General features: G+C 39.1%; 2 protein-coding genes and 1 pseudogene across 4 annotated transcripts; 2 read left to right on the forward strand and 1 right to left on the reverse strand.

Moving 5' to 3' along the window:
• Positions 1 to 14986: 14986 nt before the first annotated feature.
• Positions 14987 to 15487, forward strand: LOC143890943 (uncharacterized). The gene has a single exon (XM_077395614.1). The coding sequence runs from the start codon at positions 14987 to 14989 to the stop codon at positions 15485 to 15487; it is 501 nt and encodes a 166-aa protein (XP_077251729.1).
• A 2913-nt stretch (positions 15488 to 18400) lies between these two features.
• On the forward strand, positions 18401 to 18763 carry LOC143890944 (secreted RxLR effector protein 161 pseudogene; annotated as a pseudogene).
• A 792-nt stretch (positions 18764 to 19555) lies between these two features.
• On the reverse strand, positions 19556 to 21813 carry LOC143889732 (xyloglucan endotransglucosylase protein 2). 3 transcript variants are annotated; one of them, XM_077394051.1, is made up of 5 exons: positions 21594 to 21805; positions 21313 to 21493; positions 21117 to 21217; positions 20818 to 21011; positions 19556 to 20126 (listed from the first exon to the last, which is right to left on the reverse strand). In XM_077394051.1, exons 3-5 carry the CDS (start codon positions 21168 to 21170, stop codon positions 19727 to 19729), a joined length of 648 nt encoding a protein of 215 aa, XP_077250166.1. In that variant the 5' UTR covers positions 21171 to 21217; positions 21313 to 21493; positions 21594 to 21805; the 3' UTR covers positions 19556 to 19726. The 3 variants fall into 3 exon arrangements, with proteins under 3 accessions (XP_077250166.1, XP_077250164.1, XP_077250165.1); XM_077394049.1 differs by having other exon boundaries at positions 21117 to 21493; positions 21594 to 21813; XM_077394050.1 differs by lacking the exon at positions 21117 to 21217 and having other exon boundaries at positions 21594 to 21804.
• Between the last annotated feature and the right edge of the window lie 478 nt (positions 21814 to 22291).

The raw sequence follows: 22291 nt of genomic DNA on the forward strand, positions 1-22291 counted from the left end.
CAGTTCGCCATGTTGTTGCGATTGGAGGAGTCGGAACTCATTGATTTGTTGTTGGTATTGGTTAAAGTGCTTGTCGATCTGCGCTTGAGACGGCGTATTGTCGGCCATTGATGCAAACGAAGGTTCGAAGGCTCAATGAAAGCGCCAATGATAGAGTCCAGTTGGTTTTGGTGAAATCCAATCTGGTTTTCTGTCCAAAATAGAGGAGTCTAGAGGAAGAAGAAGAAGAAAATCAGAGGCGGAAAAGAAAAGAGCAGAGATATGAGAGAATATTTTCTTGTTACCCTTTTCTGATAGAGTGGTCTCTTTATAAGAGAACGTCATCATCAGTTTGTTACATATATCTGATTAGTTACACACTTCATTAAGGAAGTAATTAACTCTAGGGCGATGATATTGTCACCCCCCCTAAATTACGCATTCGCTCCCCTTTTGGCTTGATTTGACGTCAAAAAGCATTAATAAGGGGGGCGAATGCGTACGCAGGGGGGTGACAATATCATCGCCCTTAACTCTATCCTAACTCTCATTATTGACAATCTAATTCTCCACATAATCCTTCATCCAATGCGGCTTGCTTTTGGCTCGTGCTGCTCTGTTATACCCCTGCTCTGAATCAGTTGAATTACGTGGCTGCTCTGTAAGTGTATCAAATTGGAAGACGATCTCGAAGGATGAACGTTTCTTTCTAGCCAAATCTCCCACATAACAACAAACTAGATGATGCACCAACGAATCTTTTCCCATAGATTCTAAACCTATTGTTCCAACTGAACGGGAGGTTTTTGATCGAGTCCAATGCTGGCAATGGTCGATCAAATCATTAATAGACGCAGGTTCGAACCGTGTAAGCTTCTCTAGAATAGATGAATATATAATTACGAAACTCTTCCTTCATCAAGCATAGAATGCACTTGTTGGCCAAACTAATGTATCACATCTTGATTTCATCTAGAGCATTGATTTTGTTCCATACCATTGTCAAGCAGAAGACTTGGATTTTTGTGAGCACCAAAGGGCTTCAAACCTAACGCTAGGGAAAGGATGCAGCCGAAGGGCGACCAAAGAACCTAGAAAGTGACCTGGCCGAGAAGGAACTTCTCAGGTTCAAGTCCAAATCCGTCAATCCGATTTAGCTTGAGAGCTGAAACGCTCTTCCAATATAGGGAGAAGGTTAAGGAAACAATTAGTATCAAGGCCTCTAAGATTCCTATTGAAGGTATAGACCTGGTTCTCTCAATGCCATGTTGTATTGCGAGCCATACGCCCGAACTGATTCCTAATTTGGTTCATTATAATAAGCAAAAGGGATTTGCTAGCGTCCATCGCAGAAGGCATTTCGAAGATGGAGTGTTGCATGTGAGAGCAGCCACACAGGCTTACTTTACAGCAGATTTTGTCTTCATTCATGAGGTGGCTGCTCTAACATGCAACAGCCCATCTGTGAAAAGCCTTTTGCAATGGACACTAGCAAATACCTATGCAAAAAGTAGGAAAATATGAATAAGCAAGAAAGATACCAAGTTCGATGTCCGATTGAGTTCCAACTTCTATGTTCCAGCTCTATTACATATTTTTCAGCTCTCACTAAGAGTATCTATTTCTCACCTCTCTTGAATTTAGGCATTTGTGAAAGATTGGAGTGCTTTTCCTAAATATAACCAATGACAATGCACAACATACAAATTAACAAATAGAAGTGAACTAAAGAAGCCCACCCAAAACGAATTGGGTTCGTATAAAAATTGTGAAACAATAATCGCAAACCTTAACAAAGGGAATAGTAGAACGAGAATCCTCTTGAACCCATCCATAACGAGCTGGGTTCGTATGAATGTATTATGTACCAAGAATCCTCTTAGCGAAATCGAAATGAGGCTTTCTTGGTTCTTCCTCGAACCAATTATCCCTATGACATAAGATGTATTAGGCCTAATGAAGTAGACTACCAATACGCATCTGAAAGTTATGCCTCATTTACCTCTCTTCTTTGGATGGTTCTTAGCTTGAGATTTACTTCAATTCGAGTTTTCATAGACTTTGGTTCACCCTTTTGAGAAAAAAAAAACTACTGATTCATTCCTTCTCTCTAACTATAATCCGAGGAAGTCATTTAACTCCAACTCAAGTCAAATAGCAAGCTCTTTCTCCTTGTATCTTTGCTCTCTAAAAAATGAGATAATTTTCAACCATACAAACTCTCACCGAGACACAAAATAATTCTAATGTATACCACGTGTTGGGAGATACAAAAATTTACATTTACATTGCAAAAATTCTCATGGACATAATATAAATTTGAGTCCATAATCAGTTTTGGACTCACAATTGGTTCTCAAAGTCCAAAACAAATAGGACCTAATTAAATGAAAGTAAGAAAGAAAGAAAAAAGGGTTTATGATCCAGACTCCAGAGAACGGATCGATTTTGGCATGCTTATAGCATGGGCTGAGACAAAAGATTGCACCCCACCACCTGTCAAAAATGACCTTCAATTAGATTTACAATGTTATAAAAAGAAAATTTTAAGGGATTAATGGGAATTTCATTGCTTAATATTTGTAGAAATTTCGATAGAGTTGTACTTAGATAATTGTTGGGAAATTTCTTGTTTCCCATTCCACCAAGTCCTTTACCAATAAGGAACAGTTGCTGATTTTTGTGGGAACCAAAATAGAATGTGCTGAGTTTTTTTTTTTTTTTTTTTTTTTTCTGGAATAGAGTTGTTAGTTTGTTGTGGTAGGATTAGATTTCATAGAGTTACAAATCATGATGTGGTGAGGTGTCATGAGGTGGAGATAATCTGGGAGTCTCTACTCTCTTTTAGTTAGACTTGGTCAAGTAGTGGAGTTGGATAGGGCTCTTGCTTACATAGTTAAATCACATACTCCATGCATTTAGTAATTTGAATGATGAATGGAAATGGATGTTGGAATGTGAAACTCAATTTGGCTCTTTCTGTACATTACGAGCATCTTGTGCCCTTTGGAGGACTGACCCTTCCCTAGAAGTGGGTCAAGAGGCTAATCTCCCTCTAAAGAAGATCAATTACGTTACAAACCAAATCAGGTTCGTAATAAATTGGTATCAGAGCAACGTATGGATGATCCAAGGATCGGTTTGGAAGCTAAGGTTATCTTGTAGTGGGACAAGAGTGAATGATCAAGGAGATGCAAGAGATATTTTCTTCTATGAATGCTCGGTTTGACGAGATGACGGCTACACGTACGCACGGCCATGAGGAAAGCTCCAACAACCAAAACCGTAATGGTGGAGGTAAAGTTATGGCCCCTCTGGGAAGGGTGCTTCAGGTTCAATGAATTCATATATTCCCAACCTCAAAGAAGAAAAGGAGAAAAAGCCATTGAAGAAAGACATCGATGATTTTCAATATTATCGAGTTCGTCGCCGTAAAATACATCATTCCTCTCAAACTGTTGAACAATATTATCGAGTTCGTCGCCGTAAAATCCGTCATTCCTCTCAAACTATTGAACGCCATTGAGAAGATCCTCAACCTATTGAAGATAAGGTCAAGTTGTCGCGGCCCTTGATGAGGACATGCCAAATGATGATCATTGTAAGACAAAGCAAAGAAGAAAGGCAAGAAGGGAATCTCATTTTTCACCTAGATGCTTAATCTCCAACCTTGAGGACAAGGTTGATTTCAAGGCAGGTGGAATGTTACATGCCTAGATTAGCTTGGCCTGAGTCCCACTTGGTGTTGATACGTGCATGAATTTGGATAGAGTTATGTGGGTAGAGTTGTTAGTTTGTTATGGTAGGTTTAGATTTCATACAGTTACAGATCATGATGTAGCGAGGTATCATGAGGTGGAGATAATCTAGGATTCTTTAATCTCTTTTAGTTAGACTTGGTTAAGTAGTGGATTTGGATAGGGCTTTTGCTTAGATCACAAACTCTATGTATATAATAATTTTGACGATGAATGGAAAAGGACGTTGGAACGTGAAACTCAGTTACGCTCTTTGTGTTCATTACGAGCACCTTGTGCCCTTTGGAGGACCGACCCTTCCCAAGAAGTGGGTCAAGAAGCTGATCTCCCTCTAAAAGAAGATCAATTACGTTACGATACGAATCGGGCTTGTAACATACGAGTGTATTACTTCTTGATTAGTGAAATATTTCTCTAGATCGCTCATGGATGTAGGCTTTGTGCCAAACCATGTAAACCGAGTGTGTTCTTTCTGGGTTTCCTCATTTGGTTTCCCAAACACTACCCCACATTCTGTAACATGGAAGCCAAACCAAGTGAAAGATGAGGAAGCCAAATAGTACCTCCTCTGTGTTAAATTTTAAAGTGTATTTTTTGGGTAGCTTTATTTTATTTTTATTTTGAGTGTTGTAGTGAGGGCAAATATGTACTTTTGTGTTCATGGGCATGTTGGTCTTTTTGCCTAGCTTGCAATGCCTTGCATATTTGTGAGCCACACATGTTTGCTCCATCTTTTCCCACTACCTACCTATTTCAAATTCAAACATTTACTTGGAACTCCAAACCCACTACTTCCCTAAGCATTTAAGACACCACTTTCTCATACCCACTACCACTTACCTAAGCTATCTTCTCTTTACTTTCCTTGACCAAGCCTATTCTCATTAACTTCATTTTGGTAGTGTGGACCCCGATCTGAGAGGAACGAGTGCGGCGAGGGACGCAAGGTCCCCCCCTGCAATCCTCAAAAATCTCCACATGTGAAGGAGAGCTCTACCAAGGAACTCTCAAAATAGGTGCCACTCTCACAGCATAGCATGAGTGGCGATACAAAACGAATGAGATACATCCTGATCAGGAGCCAAGGCTCGAAACCGAGATGTACCTAAAAATAACTCAAAGTCGTCATCCATGGATACGCCATGGAACCAAAACAAATGCTCTGTTTGCAATGGATAACCAGAGATACAAAAGGTTTGTGCCTGGTGACGAATGGAGAAGGTCCGAAGAGCAACCCCCAATTCGCCCGAGTGCGAACACTTGGTCTCTTATGCCATTTTCATTAACTTCGAAGAGTTTTGGGCAAAACTCATGTGAAACGGGAACAAATATCCCCGAGTGGACGTCTAACTAATCATGCATGACTCAGGGATGAAACAATAAGCATACACAACATAAATGAAAGAAGTGTGTTACCTAAACATCGCTAGATTATGTGTGACATGCCTAATGGGTGTCTAAGTTCTGGTGGGCAAACATATGCATGCTAGAGCTAAAGGTATAAAGTCTGCGCATGAAAGTAAGAAAAACACAACAAAATATACAATATAACAAAATAACAAATCCTAAGACTCTAAACGATTTAGCCCGAGTCCTTGGATGGTCTGATGTTCATCCAAAGAAGCCTACGTATCCCCGCCTCCACGAGAATCAAGGCAACGTAGTTCTTCGCGCCTATTCTAAGCTATGATGCCTAAGACACCTAGACCTCTTATCTTAGACTCGATTTAAAAGACCGGACTAGTTATTAAAGCTTCTTGCACGATTATTTAAATTCCAGTGGATTGTGGATTTTAGGACACCCTATATGCCCTAACTAAATGCAGGTTAGTCCTAAGCTAATGCAGGTGGTTCCTACAACCTATATGTAACTAGGCTGTATTTTCTTGTAACTATGCTATATTTTCTAAGGAAAACAATGGGATCACTGGCGCATTCTAGACCTAGTCATCAGTCGGCAATGTGAATCGCCAACTGACCGGACGGATGCGCTCCTATAACTCTAGGACATACCCCTAACTCTAAAACAAGCACACAACAAACAAACAAATCAAAGACAAAACCCTAACTCTAAAACTTTCTATCTAAGACAAAGTCCTAACTCTAGAGGAAGATTTTTTTGAAAACAATGTTTTGGAAGATTTTTGGTATTTTTAAAAGGGTTAAATGATTTATTTACAAAGTTTGGCTGGACTTGGGATGAAGATCCCAAGTGCACTACGTACCTCATGGAAGATGATCAAGCCAACGTAGTTCGAAACGAACTCTCTTAACTAAAACCTAACACTTCAAATGATTTAACGGTTTTAATATTTTTTTTCAAATGTTTTTAATATTTTTAAAGTTTTCAAATGTTTTTTACTTTCAAATTTCTAATGTTTTTAGATTTTAAAGCTTTTCCAATGCTCTAAATCTTTAAATGTTTTCAATCTTAAAGGGAACACGCAAGTAACACCATAAACTAGGGCAAAGCCCTAAAGCCAAAGGGGAAACCCCGAACAAACAACAAGCGTCTCATAGAGACGAACCACGACATGTAAAGAAGTGTTCCAAGAACAGAGAAAACAATCTAAGATCCCAAGCAGGGAAGGCTCTATATGACTGAGTTAGTCTCTAATGGAAAAACTCCTAACTAATAACACTAGGGAGGGAGTACAAATGAGTCAGAGACTCTCTAATAATACTACCAAGTCAAAGACTCGCTCTAAAAGAGGAGGCCACTTTAACATGAGGCTAGGTAAGCCTCCTAAAGGGGAAACTCTCTATATGAGACAAGGCTTGTCTCTGAGACACAAATGACGTAAACAAGGATTCTGATGAGACTGGGCAAGTCTCCTATATACAAAGGAGGGCTCAAAGTATCCCTATCATCGCCCTAGCAATGATAGGCAAGGTCAGGGCGACTAAAAAGACCATGTTAGTCTTCTACCTATAAGAGTGCCCCGCAAATGAGGCTATACAAGCCTCCCAAGAGGGGGAATTTCTAGAGACAAAACCTGTCTCCTAGGAGCAAACTTCTCTAATGAGACCAAGATAGTCTCCTAAAGGATTGACCTTTCTGCTGGAATTTTTCCTTTTGAACTTTAAGGAAACTGACTTTAAAGAGAGGAAATCATCATTTTGAAGCGAATATTACCACCATGTCAGTGCACACCATGAAACCCATCATGAATGAAATACACCATCCATTAACCCTATGTCCTAAATTTCATACCCCATAACTTCGAGAAAAATAAAGAAATCCAAACCACTGGAATTGGCAACTGTCATTAAATAAGTGATATTCAAACCATAGTTTCAAACAATTCACCAAGGAAATTCCATTAATTTGTAGATAATATCTTGCAGATAATCCAAGAGAGTCAGCCAACCATTTTGGGTCACACAATACGAAAAGTATTCGGAATGAATTGGCATCCACAATATTCAGCTTAATTTTTACAATTTTTGAATTGATAAATTCACAAAGGACATGCAATGGTTGCAAAATGAATTCTAGTTAAACTTTTATAACTAAGAATTTAGGAACTACAAGCTGTCATCAAAATAATTGTTGTCTCAACTCAAACCATGATCATTAAGCAAGGTAACTTGACAATGAGTATTCGATAGCTGCGACCAAGAAGTATATCTTAGAATTATGCTTTGAAAATGCAAGGATTAAGTATAAAACCAATCTAAAACCATCAATTCATCAACAACAGAGCCAAAGAAAACTGACATCTACTGATCCCGCTTATGCAATGGCTGACTCTTTCTTGAGTGACCCAAATAACTAATACCTCTACAATCTCACTCAGTGAGCAAAAGTACTCAACACCCTCACACACTTCACCCACTCATATATACACAGACACACATACTCATAGATTTACAGGTAAATACGAACCAAAATGAGTGTACAAAAGCAAAAGAAAAATCAATTAGGGAATTTCGAGTGACATGAATCATAAGAGAAATCACGAATCAAACTAACAAAATCTTATATCCTCACACACTACTTGCAGATTTAGAGGCGAACCCATGGTTCATTATAAAACAGATCAATAGATAAAATCATGAATGCTCAAAAACTCTTAGAAATTCTAATCAAGGAACCTAAGACAATTTTTCATTCCGACCCACCACCATAGCAAAAGAAAATCATCACTTCATCTTATACATGCTGAAATGCAAACAAGAGCATCATAGATTCTAGGAATTAAAGAAAATGAGAGAATATAATGCGGACAAAATGACAAAAATGAATCACACTTACAGAGCAGCGAGGTATCGAATGATATCTCTTAGGTCTTTTACCACACCTTCGAGGAATGGAAGGACTGCCTCCTTGTGGCTCTTGTCTACCAATCCTTCAGATGTTTAACCTTGTCTCCTTGCCTCTTTGCACGCTCTTCTTCTTTTTTAGAATCTTATGACCAAATCTCAAAGCCAAAGATTACAGGCGAGGGTCGGATTCCGGCGGAATGGCTGGAGTTGCAGAAATGGGGCAAACGAATGGGAACAGAAATGAGTCTGATGAGATGGGGATGATGGAAAGGGGTTTGGATTTGATGGAAGTGGTTGAGGTGGAAATGGTTTTGGGTGTTGCAGGTGGTGGTCGAAAAAGGTGGGTGGAGGTGGAGATGATTGAAAGGGAAATGGAAAAGGGGTTTTAATGGAGAGGGTTTGAGAGGGTTTTGATGGGATGAAGAAAACAGGGGAAGATAGTAATGGTGGTAGTGAGGATTGATGGAGGTGTAGATAAGGGGAGATGATTGGCCGGAGTTGGGGGTCGGTCGAAACAGAAATTGGAAGAAGAAGAGTACGAAGAAGATGAAGTGGGTTTGGGTTTTGTAAAGAAGAAGAAAAAGAAGAAGTAGAATGAGAAAATGGAAGTGATGGCCGGTCGGTGGGGTTAATGGAGGAGGGTTTCAATAGAGGTTGATGGGGAAAATGGAATGGGTTTGAAGGTGGGGGTTTAGGGTCGAATATGGGTTTGATGGTGCTAGCCGGCCGGGGTTAATGGTGGATGGTCGGATTCCGGTGAGAATCCGACCGGAGAAGAAGGGGGTGGTGCGGCTGAGATGATGGTGATGGTAGATGTGGTGGTAGATGAAATGAAGAAGAAGAAGAAGAGATGGCTGGCCGGAGATGATGGTCGGCGGCTGCAAAATCCCCTTTCTCCACTCTCTCTTGCGGCTCCCTCTCTCTCTCTGCCTCTTTTCTCAAAAATGAGAAAATCCTCCTCAAACCCTAATTTGTTGGGCTCTTTATAATGGGAAATGATAAATTCGCACCCCCATCATCTCTATGGACAGCCACCTCTAATGTGTATTTGTAACTACCCCTTTTTGCAAAACAGGGCTGTCCAAGCTAGAAAAAGGGAAATGATATATTTTTGCCCCATTTCTTCAATGGGCAACCCCCATCTTGCACTTTATTTCTTCCCTTTTGCACTTGAGTAGGCTGTCCCAAGTATAAAAGGGACAAATATATCGCTCCTTTTTTGCTACACGCGGGGTTGGTATTGGCACACACATCTTTGATAATGCACCCCTCTTCTGCCTTCCCGAATTTACACAAGGATCAATCTTTCGGGACTCAGGTTGACTTTAAGGCACCTGCTCGACTTCGGAATTTTATTCGATTTTAAAAATTAGGGTTCGGTCAAAATGGGGTGTCTACAGGTAGAGATTCTCCACAACCTAGACCTCCATTGAAGCTCCATTGAAGCTCTCTTGTGTGCAAGCTTTCCTCTTGAAGCTTTCTTCTTTTTATTGTTGTTTATCTTGTAGTGTTGTTCTTTCTATCATATATTGAATAACATCTCTTTTGGGCATTGTTCTTCTTCTACTTGGTTATTCATCTTGGGCTAGTGTAAACTTTGGTTTCACTATTTGAGAAGAGGATTTTCTGGTGTTGTGAAATTCGTCTTTCTCTATATGGTATCAAAGCCACAAGGGTGGTAGTTGGTGCTTGTCAAGATATCCTTGGTGAAGAAGTTCAATCGGTGCTTTGAAGATGGATATGAATGGCAGGGTTAGTGGACTCGGCATTGTAGACACCCCATTTTGACCGGACCCAAGTTCGCTATGCTTGGGAGAAACCCCATCCGATCATTTCCGCCATGTTTCGCATTTTTCCGTGAGAGGTTGAGAGAGATTATTCATAAGAATCCAAGCGAGGGAGAATTTGGACCCGTTTGGTGGGCCCGCATTGAACATTTGTTTAAAATTCGAATCAACCGAGGGCCCACGTTGTGGGGCCCACATTGTGGGGCCTCAGTAGGGCCTCTTGTGAGGCCTCTTATGAAGAACAATAATGATGGATTCTCCACTAAAGAAACATGATGGGCCCTCCACTAAGAACAATAATGATGGATTCTCCACTAAGAAACATGATGGGCCCTCCACTAAGAAGAATGATGATGGATTCTCCACTAAGAAACATGATGGGCCCTCCACTAAGAAGAATGATGATGGATTCTCCACTAAGAAACATGATGGGCCCTCCACTAAGAAGAATGATGATGGATTCTCCACTAAGAAACATGATGGGCCCTCCACTAAGAAGAATGATGATGGATTCTCCACTAAGAGGGACAACATGATGAGCTCTCCACCAACACATCTCTCTCTCTCTCTTTCTCTCCCTATATATATCTTCCTTCCCATCCATAAAAAAGAGGAGAAAAAGGAGAGATTTATCTTCCATTATCTTTTTCTCTTCCATTATCTCTTCCAATCACTCCCTCCAATCCCTTTCCCTATATTCTTCTTCCATTATCTCTCCCAATCACCTCCCAATCCTTCCCTCTAAGAGAAAGTGAAAGACGGCGGAACGGATCGGCGGCAACATTTTTTTTTTGGGGGTTTTCTTTGCTAATTGAAAGGGTAAGACAAAGCGTATATCCGAGGATTACTTACCCTAGAGACAAGGAGAGCTAGCAAGGTTGGTATTCCAAAACCCTCTTTCATATATCTTAAACTAGAAGCATGCTAGGATTGAATTTGTGATTTATTTTTTCTTATTGTTATTCAAAATATGTTTTTTTCAATCTCTGAGTGTTTTGAACATTAAGAAAAGTAGAAATCTGGAATTTCGAAGAATTTTGACTTCGTTTTGACCGTAATTTGACCTTTTGAACTTTACCCTCAAAGGGGTAAAATTCTAAAGATTGAATTTAAGAAGATGTCAACATAGATCCAAAATCAATGAAAATTTAAACATAACATAATTGTAAGATTTTGAATTAGTACGAATTTCTTTATGAATTCTTGATTTGATTTAAAGGGTTTAAAAATTCATTTAACTCTAGGGGTATTTTTGGAAAAAACCAATTTTCAAAAACTCTATAATGTTTTCAAAAGTGAAATTTGGATGAGATGCAAATTAAATCTAATCTAATCTCCCGTGAATTTTTCAAGATTTTTGGTTGCTGTTGGATATTTGTTTATGATTTTGTACGTAAAATCATGCATGCTGTATTAAATCTGATAAAAATAGTAAATTGCAATGAAAACTTCTGAAAATATTTGTTTGATAATTACTACTGGAATTACATGTTTTCATAAAGTTTAAACTGATTTGGATTTGATTTACTATGTGTTTCTTTGTTAATTCATAATCTGGATGGATATTTGTAAAATCGTAAATTAATAGTAAATCATTTTTAAAATTTATGAAACTTTTACAGTAATCCTTTCTTATTGTAATACACATACTATAGAAATTTCATATTGTTTTGAATTGATTTGCTATACGTTACTGTGTTAATTCACAATCTGGACAGAAACTTTCAACATTGAAAAACTAATAGCAAACCACATTTAAAATCTATGAAATTTTTATTATGATCTTATATAATTAAAGAGAAGTTACTGTAAAAATTTCATCTTGTTCTGAAAAGATTTGTTATATGTTGATGTGTAAATCTACAATCTGAATTGAAACCTTTTAAAATCCTTGAGTAAATTGAATTAAAATCAAATTGTTTTAAAAATTTCCAGATCATAATATTCCATCACATATTCAATCATTAAATTATCAAAATAGAAACCTTAGGAATCACTGATTTCCTTTGTAAAATCCTGATGCTGTGATTAGTTTGTATGTTTTATTTTCTCATCACATTTACTCAAACTTAATCTAACAAAACCTGAAGGTATCATAGATTGCGCGAACTTATTGCACACACTTACATCACTTGCATCTAAACCCCTGCATCTCACATGCACACACGTCCTATTTTAGGAACCCGGAGTGTTATCTAGCATGGTTGACTGGGATTTCATCACCTGGTGCCTCTGTGCTAGAGAAGCATTCCACCCTTAGCCTAGTACCTTTATGGTACGTAAACGGATCTCTTGTTCACGTACTGATACGCCGGACACTGGTACAGTATATCGAACATGGATTCGCGCTAAGGGAACTCTTGGCCTTACCCCTAGATTAACCCACACATGCATGTAGTATACGAACACATGTGCATCACGTGTGTGAGCCTAGTTTAGGATATCCTACCCATTTATGTCTAGATTAGGCCGTAGTCCATCTTCCAATGGCTACGATCGGTCCTAGGTACACAAACAAAGTCATGAGTCGAGATCCTTTCTCCACTCCGCTAGATTAGGGTTAGGGTTGATGCCTTCAGGTAACACTGATAAAATGTGCGAAGATTAAAAAAACTTTTCCTTTGGGGTTAGGATGTAAATCCCATTCATTTCCAAAGATCTCATAGGATTAGTCATTCATGATCCATCCGTTGAAAGCAATCTTATGCTATCTCATTTCATCTTGATCACAGATTTTCAATCTTATATTATCTGATTTGACTCGTGTTTTCATCTCTTTTAGAGAGTCTTTGACTCATTTATCCTTTAGTTGGTGTTAGTGGAGTCTTTGACTCGTGTTTCTTTTCCTTTAGAGAGTCTTTGACTCATATATCCTTTAGTTGGTGTTAGTAGAGTCTTTGACTCGTGTTTTCATCTCTTTTAGAGAGTCTTTGACTCATTTATCCTTTAGTTGGTGTTAGTAGAGTCTTTGACTCATGTTTCTTTTCCTTTAGAGAGTCTTTGACTCATTTAGCCTTTAGTTGGTATTAGTAGAGTCTTTGACTCGTGTTTCTTTTCCTTTAGAGAGTCTTTGACTCATATATCCTTTAGTTGGTGTTAGTGGAGTCTTTGACTCGTATTTCCATCTCTTTTAGAGAGTCTTTGACTCATTTATCTTTTAGTTGGTGTTAGTGGAATCTTTGACTCGTATTTCTTTTCCTTTAGAGAGTCTTTGACTCATATATCCTTTAGTTGGTGTTAGTGGAGTCTTTGACTCGTGTTTTTCATCTCTTTTAGAGAGTCTTTGACTCATTTATCCTTTAGTTGGTGTTAGTGGAGTCTTTGACTCGTATTTCTTTTCCTTTAGAGAGTCTTTGACTCATATATCCTTTAGTTGGTGTTAGTGGAGTCTTTGACTCGTGTTTTTCATCTCTTTTAGAGAGTCTTTACTCATTAATCCTTTAGTTAATGTTAGTGGAGTCTTTGACTCGTATTTCTTTTCCTTTAGAGAGTCTTTGACTCATTTATCTTTTAGTTGGTGTCATTGGAGTCTTTGACTCGTGTTTCCGTTTTTAGAGAGTCTTTGACTCATCTGTTTTATTTGCAGTATTATTAGAGAGTCTTTGACTTCGTTATCTCATTTCAGTGTTATCAGTTGCTCTTATTAGAGAGTCTTTGACTCGTTTATCCTTTAGTCGCTTTTATTAGAGAGTCTTTGACTCATTTATTCTCCAGTTACTGTCATTAGAGAGTCTTTGACTCATTTGCTCTTATAATAGTATTATTAGAGCATAGTTGATTTGCCGTAAGTGTTTGATAGGTAGAGAGTTCGTTTCGAACTACGTTGGCTTGATCCTCTTCCACGAGGTACGTAGTGCAGCTTGGGATCCACATCCCAAGTCCAGCCAAACCTTTAAAAATAAAAATTTTAAATCTTTCAAAGTTACAAAAATATTCAAACCATTTTCAAAAAGATCTTCCTCTAGAGTTAGGAGTATGTCCTAGCTGTTTAGGTTGTGTTCTAGAGTTAGGAGTTTGTCTTGATTTGTATTGATATGGTATGTCCTGTCGTGTGAGTGTCCCTAGAGTTAGGAGGCCTCGAGTCGATCGGTTAGACATTTAGTCGAACCGATGGCTAGACTAGGCATATAGTCAGCCCGTGGTTTTCATTAGGTTGCACAGCCTAGTTACACATAGGATTGTAGGAACCACCTGCATTAGCCTAAGGCTAATCAACTTGCATTAGTTAGGGCATATAGGGTGTCCTAAAATCCACAATTCACTGGAATTTTAATAATCATACAAGAAGCTTTAATAACTGGTTCGGTCTTTTAGATCGAGTTTAGGATAGAGGGCTAGATGTCTTAGGCATCATAATTTAGAATAGGGCATCGAACTACGTGGACTCCGATTCTTCCCGAGGCCGGGATACGTAGCGCAGCTAGGATGGATGGCCATTCTGGTCCGAGTCCAGTCCTACATTAGAGTTAGGACTTGTCTTGTCCCGTCATACATAGCATAGATTTGTGTCTCATGTTTTGATATGTTTTCTTACTTTCTTGTACTGATACTATACCTTTGGTTGTAGCTTGCATGTGCGTGTCCACCAGAAACTTAGACACCCATTAGGCATGTCACTCATAACCTAGCTTTGCTTAGGTGACACATTTTTCATTTCATTTTACGTGTTTATTTCTCCATTCTCAGGAAATGCATGCTTAGGTAGACGATTCCTGAGGATTGTTCCCATTTCACATGATTTTTACTCAAACTTCTTTGGAATTAATGAAAATGGCATAAGAGACCAAGTGCTTGCACTCGGGCGAATTGGGGGTGCTCTCAGACCTTCCCCATTCGTAACCAGGCACGAACCCATATATATTTCTGGTTATCCATTGCACAGAGGATTTGATTTTAGGGTTCCATGGCCTATCCATGGATGGCGACTCTGAGTTCTTTTTAGGTACATCTCGGTTTCGAGCCCTGGCTCCTGATCAGGATGTATCTCATTCGTTTTGTATCGCCACTCGTGCTATGCTGTGAGGGTGGCATCCGTTTTGAGAGTTCCTTGGCAGAGCTCTCCTTCACATTGTGGAGATCTTAGAGGATTGCTGTGGGGACCTCGCGTCCCTCGCCGCACCAGTCCTCTCCGGATCGGGGTCCACAGGCATTGAGTTGCTAAATCAATCAAACTACAAGATATGGAGAACATCTATGGAGTCTTATCTTGTGGGAGAAGATTTATGGGAGGTTGTTTGTGGCAATGCCGTTGTAGCTCCGGAAGACACACAAGAAAATGCCGATGTATTGAAGGCATGGAGGATGAAGAATGCTAAGGCCGAATTTCTTTTGAAGTGGTCTATTTCGCATGACTTGTTTGAGCACATCATTGGGTGTAAATCGGCAAGTGAGATTTGGACTACTTTTGATGGATTGCTCAACAAGAAGAATATGGCTCGTCTACAAATGTTGGAAAATGAGTTGGCAAATACTACACAAGGTGGTCTCTCTATTTCTCAATTCTTTTTTAAGATCAAGAATCTTTGTTCGGAGATTTCTTTATTGGATTCAGAAGAGCCTATTTCGGAGGCACGAATGAAGCGGCATATTATTCGTGGGTTGAAAAGAGAGTATATTCCTTATGTTACATCGATTCAAGGGTGGGATCGACAACCTTCTTTGGTAGAATTTGAAAATCTTCTTGCTTCACAATAGTCTTTAGCTAGACAAATGGCGGGTTGGTCAATATCCGGGAGTGAAGGAGAAGCATTATTTTCAAGCAACAAGAAGCGTTCCAACAAATATAAAGAGAAGAAAAATATTCCAAGTAAAGGTGGAGATGAAGGAGGATCATCTGTTATGGGTAATGGAAACTGAAAGGGTATCAAGTGTTACCGATGTGGTAAACTTGGGCATATACAAAAGAATTGTCGTGTGAAATTAAAGGATGGAAATGTAGCCGAAAATGTTGATGATCCAAAATATGAAGAAAATTGGGGTAGATGTTTCGTAGCGGAAACTACTACGGTGGGTGCTTTGGCATCCATCAATTTTGAGGATGATTGGATTGTCGATTTCGGTTGTGGGCATCATCTTACCGGTAACGAATCCAAGTTCTCAAAGTTCCGAAAATATGAAGGCAATGATGCTATCATCACGGCAGACAACACCATACATCCGGTAGATAAAGAAGGGATCATCAACATTGGTGGAGCGAATGAGGATCCTATTACACTTAAGAGTGTGTTTCATGTTTCCGGTATGAAGAAGAATCTTTTCTCGGTCGCAAATGCGGTTGATGCGGGAAATTATGTTTTGTTCGGGCCTAAGGAGGTGAAATTTCTTTGGAATATTTCAAGCTTGAAGGCGGATGTTGTCTATACCGGTAAGAGAGTTAAAGATTTATTTGTTTTATCGGCTTCAACTTTACATGTTGATAAAATGAGTACAAATGATGGTGCTTCAATTTAGCATGCTAGATTGGGTCATATTAGCATAGATAAATTGAAAGTCATGGTGATTAAGAATCTAGTGAATGGGCTACCAAATTTAAATTCCTTTGGTAGTGGAAAGGTATGTGAGGGTTGTCAATATGGTAAGGCACATCGTCTTCCATTTGATAAGTCTCTTTCAAGGTGCAAGGCCCCATTGGAGCTTATCCATAGTGATGTAATGGGACCTTATAGGGCACCTTCACTTTCCGGCTTCCGCTATATGTTGTTATTTGTTGATGATTTTACTAGATTCACTTGGGTGTATTTTATAAGGGAGAAATCTGATGCATTATCTAAGTTTGTTGAGTTCAAGAAGACCATTGAAGGTGTACTTCACAAGAAGATCAAGCGGTTGATAACCGATAATGGTGGGGAGTTTACTTCCGATGAATTTTTTGCTTTTTGTCGTGAGCATGGTATACAAAGGGATCTCACTTGTGCCTATACGCCTCAACAAAATGGAGTCGCTGAGAGGAAGATTAGGCATCTTGTGAAAACTTGTAAAAGTTGGTTGCATGCAAAGAGCTTACCCAAGGCCTTGTGGGCGGAAGGTATGGCATGTGCAACTTATGTGATTAATCGGGTGCCTCTTAGTCCGATTAATATGAAGTCTCCTTATGAGTTGATGTTTGGAGTGAAGCCTAGTGTCAAGCATTTCAAGGTTTTTGGTTCAATTTGCTATGTGCATATGCCGGATGAAAGGAGAACCAGTTTGGATGCTAAGGCGAAGAAGTGTATTTTCATTGGGTATGATGAAAGGAAAAAAGGTTGGAAGTGCATGGATCCTACAACTCACAAGTCCATTGTTTCAAGAGATGTTGTGTTTGATGAAGTTTCTTCTTATTATGCTTTGGATGGTGGTTCCACTAATGATGTGGGTGTAGGTGAGCACATCCTTGTTGAGGTTGAGCCTCAAGCAACAATGAACTTGCCGGTGACACCAAATGTTTTAATGAAATTTGGGTCTTCCTCTTCTTTGCCGATGGGGGAGCAAGGTGATAGGGGGAGTGATGTTGCATGTCACGTTCAAGAAGATGAGCAAAATAAAGAAACTAATGAAGAGGAGTGTAGTGCATCACATCTTAGAAGATCAAAAAGAAAGATTGTCAAGCCGGCACGGTATCGAGATGAAAATATGGTGAGCACTTATTCTTGTTTTCTTTCCGGTCCATTTGATGATAATGAGCCTTCTTACTTTGATGAAGCAAAAGGGGTGAGAGAATGGAAAGATGCTATGAATGAGGAGATGAAGGCGCTTGTGAAAAATGAGACTTGGGATCTTGTTCCTAAGCATAAAGATGTGAATCCGGTTATATGTAAATGGGTGTACAAATTGAAGCGAAAAGCGAATGGGGGTGTGGATAGATTTAAAGTAAGGTTTGTGGCTAGAGGGTTCTCTCAAAAGTATGGAGAGGATTATGAGGAGACCTTTAGTCCCGTTGCCAAGATGACTTCCGTTCGAGTTGTAATTTCATTGGTCGCTTGTCTTTGTTGGAAATTGTTTCAACTTGATGTGAAAAATGCATTTTTGTATGGTGAGATTGACAAAGACATCTACATGGAGCAACCGCCGGGTTACAATTCAAGTGATCATCCGACTCATGTTTGCAAGCTCAAGAAAGCTCTTTATGAGTTGAAGCAAGCTCCAAAGGCATGGTATGGTAAGATTGCTGAATACTTGCAATTTTGTGGTTATTTTGCATCTAACTCCGATTCTAGTTTATTTGTGAAGAAAGACAAAGGCTTGCTTGTTATTGTGCTTCTTTACGTCGACGACATGATAGTTACCGGCAACAATGATGTTGAGGTTGCAAAGCTAAGGGAGGAGCTATCTATTCGTTTTGAGATGAAAGACTTGGGAGAGCTAAGTCACTTTCTTGGCTTGGAGGTGGAGACCTTGAAGGATGATGTTCTAGTTTCTCAAAAAGGCTATGCGGAGAAATTAGTTGGAAGATTTGGGATGAGTTAAAGTAAAAGATCATCTACTCCTCTTGATCCCAACATAAAGATAAGGCGGGGAGAAGGCAAGCTTCTTCCGGATGTACGGCCATATCATGCTCTTGTGGGTAGTCTCATCTACTTGACTATCACAAGACCAGACATTTCTTTTTCCGTTGGGCTTGTTAGTCGCTATATGCAAGCACCACGGAAACCACACTCGGAAGCGGCAAAGAGAATTTTGAAGTACGTGAATTCTACCCTTGACTTTAGGTTGCTTTACAAGAAAGGGGTTGATTTTGTGTTGAATGGATTTACCGATGCCGACTATGGAGGAGACTTGGATGATCGGAGATCTACTTCCGGCTATGTGTTTTTGTGTGGATCGGCGGGTGTTTCTTGGTGTAGTAAGAAACAAGACTCAGTGTCTCTTTCAACAACGGAAGCGGAATATAAGGCCGCCGCTCTTGCGTCTCAAGAATGTGTTTGGTTGCGGCGGTTGATTGAAGATGTCCATTTACCTATCCACAAGGCGACGACTATTCTTAGTGACAACTAAAGTGCGTTCAAACTTGCCACAAATCCGGTTTGTCATGCAAGAACAAAGCATATTGAGATCGAGCATCATTTCATTCTTGAAAAGGTGTTAGATGGTATAATTGGTGTAGCGGAAGTGAGGAGCAAAGAGAACATGCCGACATCTTTACCAAGTCACTTTCCAAATAACCATTTGAGCTACTTCGGGATAAGCTTGGAGTAGTTTCCAAAAAATCACTTTAAGGGGGAGTGTTAAATTTAAAGTGTATTTTTTGGGTAACTTTATTTTATTTTTATTTTGAGTGTTGTAGTGAGGGCAAATATGTACTTTTGTGTTCATGGGCATGTTGGTCTTTTTGCCTAGCTTGCAATGCCTTGCATATGTGTGAGCCACACATGTTTGCTCCATCTTTTCCCACTACCTACCTATTTCAAATTCAAACATTTACTTGGAACTCCAAACCCACTACTTCCCTAAGCATTTAAGACACCACTTTCCCATACCCACTACCACTTACCTAAGCTATCTTCTCTTTATTTTCCTTGACCAAGCCTATTCTCATTAACTTCATTTTGGTAGAGATTCTCCACAACCTAGACCTCCATTGAAGCTCCATTGAAGCTCTCTTGTGTGCAAGCTTTCCTCTTGAAGCTTTCTTCTTTTTATTGTTGTTTATCTTGTAGTGTTATTCTTTCTATCATATATTGAAGCACATCTCTTTTGGGCATTGTTCTTCTTCTACTTGGTTGTTCATCTTGGGCTAGTGTAAACTTTGGTTTCACTATTTGAGAAGAGGATTTTCCGGTGTTGTGAAATCCGTTTTTCTCTATACTCTGATCATATATTAAAATTTATAACTACAATGCAATTATCATAAAACAGAAAAGGCAGAGATCATCTGAGACATTTTTTAGGACTATAATCTAACTTATAATAGAAGAATACAGAACGCCCAAAGCAAAGTAGAAAACCCAGATAGCAATCTTAAACATCTCTATCCCTCTTGCATTCAGGTGGCATTGTAGCAATTCTCGATCTATCAGTGCAATAGTTATAAATGGTGTATTTCTGGCGAACCCATCGAAGCCTTATGTACTGCAGACCATCTAGATCTTGGAATTCCTTCTGATCCCACCATCGTTTGCCTTGAGTATCACAATAGGTTGCTGTAACCGAGGCCTCACAGCCGTCAATGTGGAAGCCTCTGTATGAGGCCGTGAAAGGGGCCTTGCTCCAATCTGTTTTCTCAACCCCACCTCTAGTAGCCCAGTCATCTGCGTTCCAAAGGCTTGAGTAGATCTTCATGGGTTGGTTGAAAGGGAATCTCACACCCAAATCCTTGCTATTCTTAAATATCCTGATTGGAACGTCATCAACAAAGAAGCTGGATGGCATAAACAAGAAAAGAAATAAGGAAATAATTTTTCTTGATGTTAGTCGGAGACCAGGAAAAAGAAAAACATGGAAAGAATTTGGATGCCATTATTTATGGGAAAAGAATGACATTATCATATGGTTTACTCAATTCCCACTATGTGTTGTATGAAAGTTATAGGAAGAATTTGGATGCTATTATTTATGGGTTGTGGAAGATACTCATCTACTCTGAATAGCCTTCTAGATGTTAAAGTATAAAAGATAAATAACACCTTTCTCCAACCGCTTAAGCTTTTGGAGAAGTTGGTAAGTAAACATGGTCTCAGAGAGCTAAAGGTCTCGAGTTCAAACCTCCCGGATAGCAAAAATCCACATGCGATGGTCAGCCCAAAGTGGGACAACATGTGATGGTAAGAAAGTAAGAGGATTTGGATGGTAATAGTAATAGATATCGATGCAACCCACCTCTTCTTTTTTTGTAACTTTTCACCCACCCCTTTTTTCTTTTTCTAGACAAATTCTAATAAAATATGGCATGAAAGATTATTAGTCGTGGATCATGGACGAGAACCCGTTTCTTTTTAAAGTTTCCTTTTGCATTGTAGGGGAAACAGTTAATAACTTAATATAGAAAAGAAATTTGTTGTGGGTGTTTCATATCTATTTAGCAGATTGTTTCAGAAGTGACAAGAACCTACACTATCTGAAACATGTTCCATAGAACTGAGTAGGAATGGTATTCTATAGTTGGATCAAACCAAAGGTATATCCTCTGTTCTCTGTCTCCCTTTCCTCCAGTAAAGACATTGGTCTGTAAAATGTAAGGCTGGCCAGTCCTGTTGCCCAAGAACTCAAAGTCTATCTCATCATGGTCTGAGTTTTGAGAAGAAAGCTGGAAAAAAGAAAGAAAAAAGCCATAGACAAAGAAAACCTTGGTTAGTACATACGCAAAGCATTTAGTCCTAATCTAGTCTATTAAGTGAACATATTCACTTGCATAGAATGCTGTTACTGTTCCAGCAGAATCCCCTGGAACCATCTTAATCCGCATACTGAAGTGGCCAAACAAGTAAGAGCCCTTGGATTGAAAACCAGTACCTTTTAACACAAGATAAATGACCCAACTCAATATTGATGAGAAAAGTGCATTGGTATTTGTATGGGTCCTTAGTTTGTGCATTTTTTTCTCTTACCTGTGTATTTATCCAAGGAGAGTTGAACTTCAGTACCCCCATTGAAGTATTTGATGTGATCATAAGCCCAAGTAGGGACATAGTTTTTCTGAAATGGCACATCTATGGGTTTCCTTGGTGCAGCTAACAGGGACCAAGAACAAGAAAACTATCCATTGAACATTGGAAAAAGAAGCCATTTCTGCAAGAAAAGAAATTAAAGTTTTGATGATAAATAAGAACTTCAAATAGCTAAGAAACAAGAATAATATGAATGAAAATGAAGGACTTGATAGTCTTACCCAGTAGAAAAAGAGAAACTAAACTGAGACTGAATGAAAGATGGGGGTTTTATGTAGGCATAATTTCTTTTTCTCTGGCAGAGAGAAGGAGGATTTTGAAATCTCCAGGTTGGTCTTTTCCTATGGATAGAATATATTATTCTAGTACAGCTAATTCTCTGTATGTGTTGGCACCTTCAATTATTTCATTGCACATTGAACTGTTTGGATGTTTTTGTATGATTTAAAAACATGAGATGATAGTACCCATTTCCTGTCTCATGCCTTCTCTTTGATTCTCATCAGTCATGCTTGTACGGTTACTGGTAACAAAACCAGCTCATTTAATAAAGGTCTGTAATATTTTGGCTTTATATGAAGTTCATTTATTGGTTTTGGACTTTCTTTCATTTTTTTTACTTCTGAGTGTTACTCTAATCTGCAAACATTTGTTAAAATATGCAATCCAAACCTCTATATTCTGTAGTAAATAATGAAAGAAGGAACTGTATTTTAAGCTCTATTTAAGGGTTATTAAGTGCTTTTGAACTGGCTCTTATCTGTTTCCAACTGGAAAGCGGGTTTGATGATTATATGCCTTTCAATGTCAGGGTTAGCCATCATGAGGCTAAGTTCTGAACTTTAGCTTGTTTATTGAGTAATGCAAGCTAAACCTACTTCTAGGGTCCCCCCCCCCCATTTAGGCCTTATTGTAAGGT

Source organism: Tasmannia lanceolata, unplaced genomic scaffold, assembly GCF_043159265.1.
Source record: "Tasmannia lanceolata isolate RefF3 unplaced genomic scaffold, GAP_Taslan_0.1 ptg000013l, whole genome shotgun sequence".
NCBI lineage: Eukaryota > Viridiplantae > Streptophyta > Magnoliopsida > Canellales > Winteraceae > Tasmannia > Tasmannia lanceolata.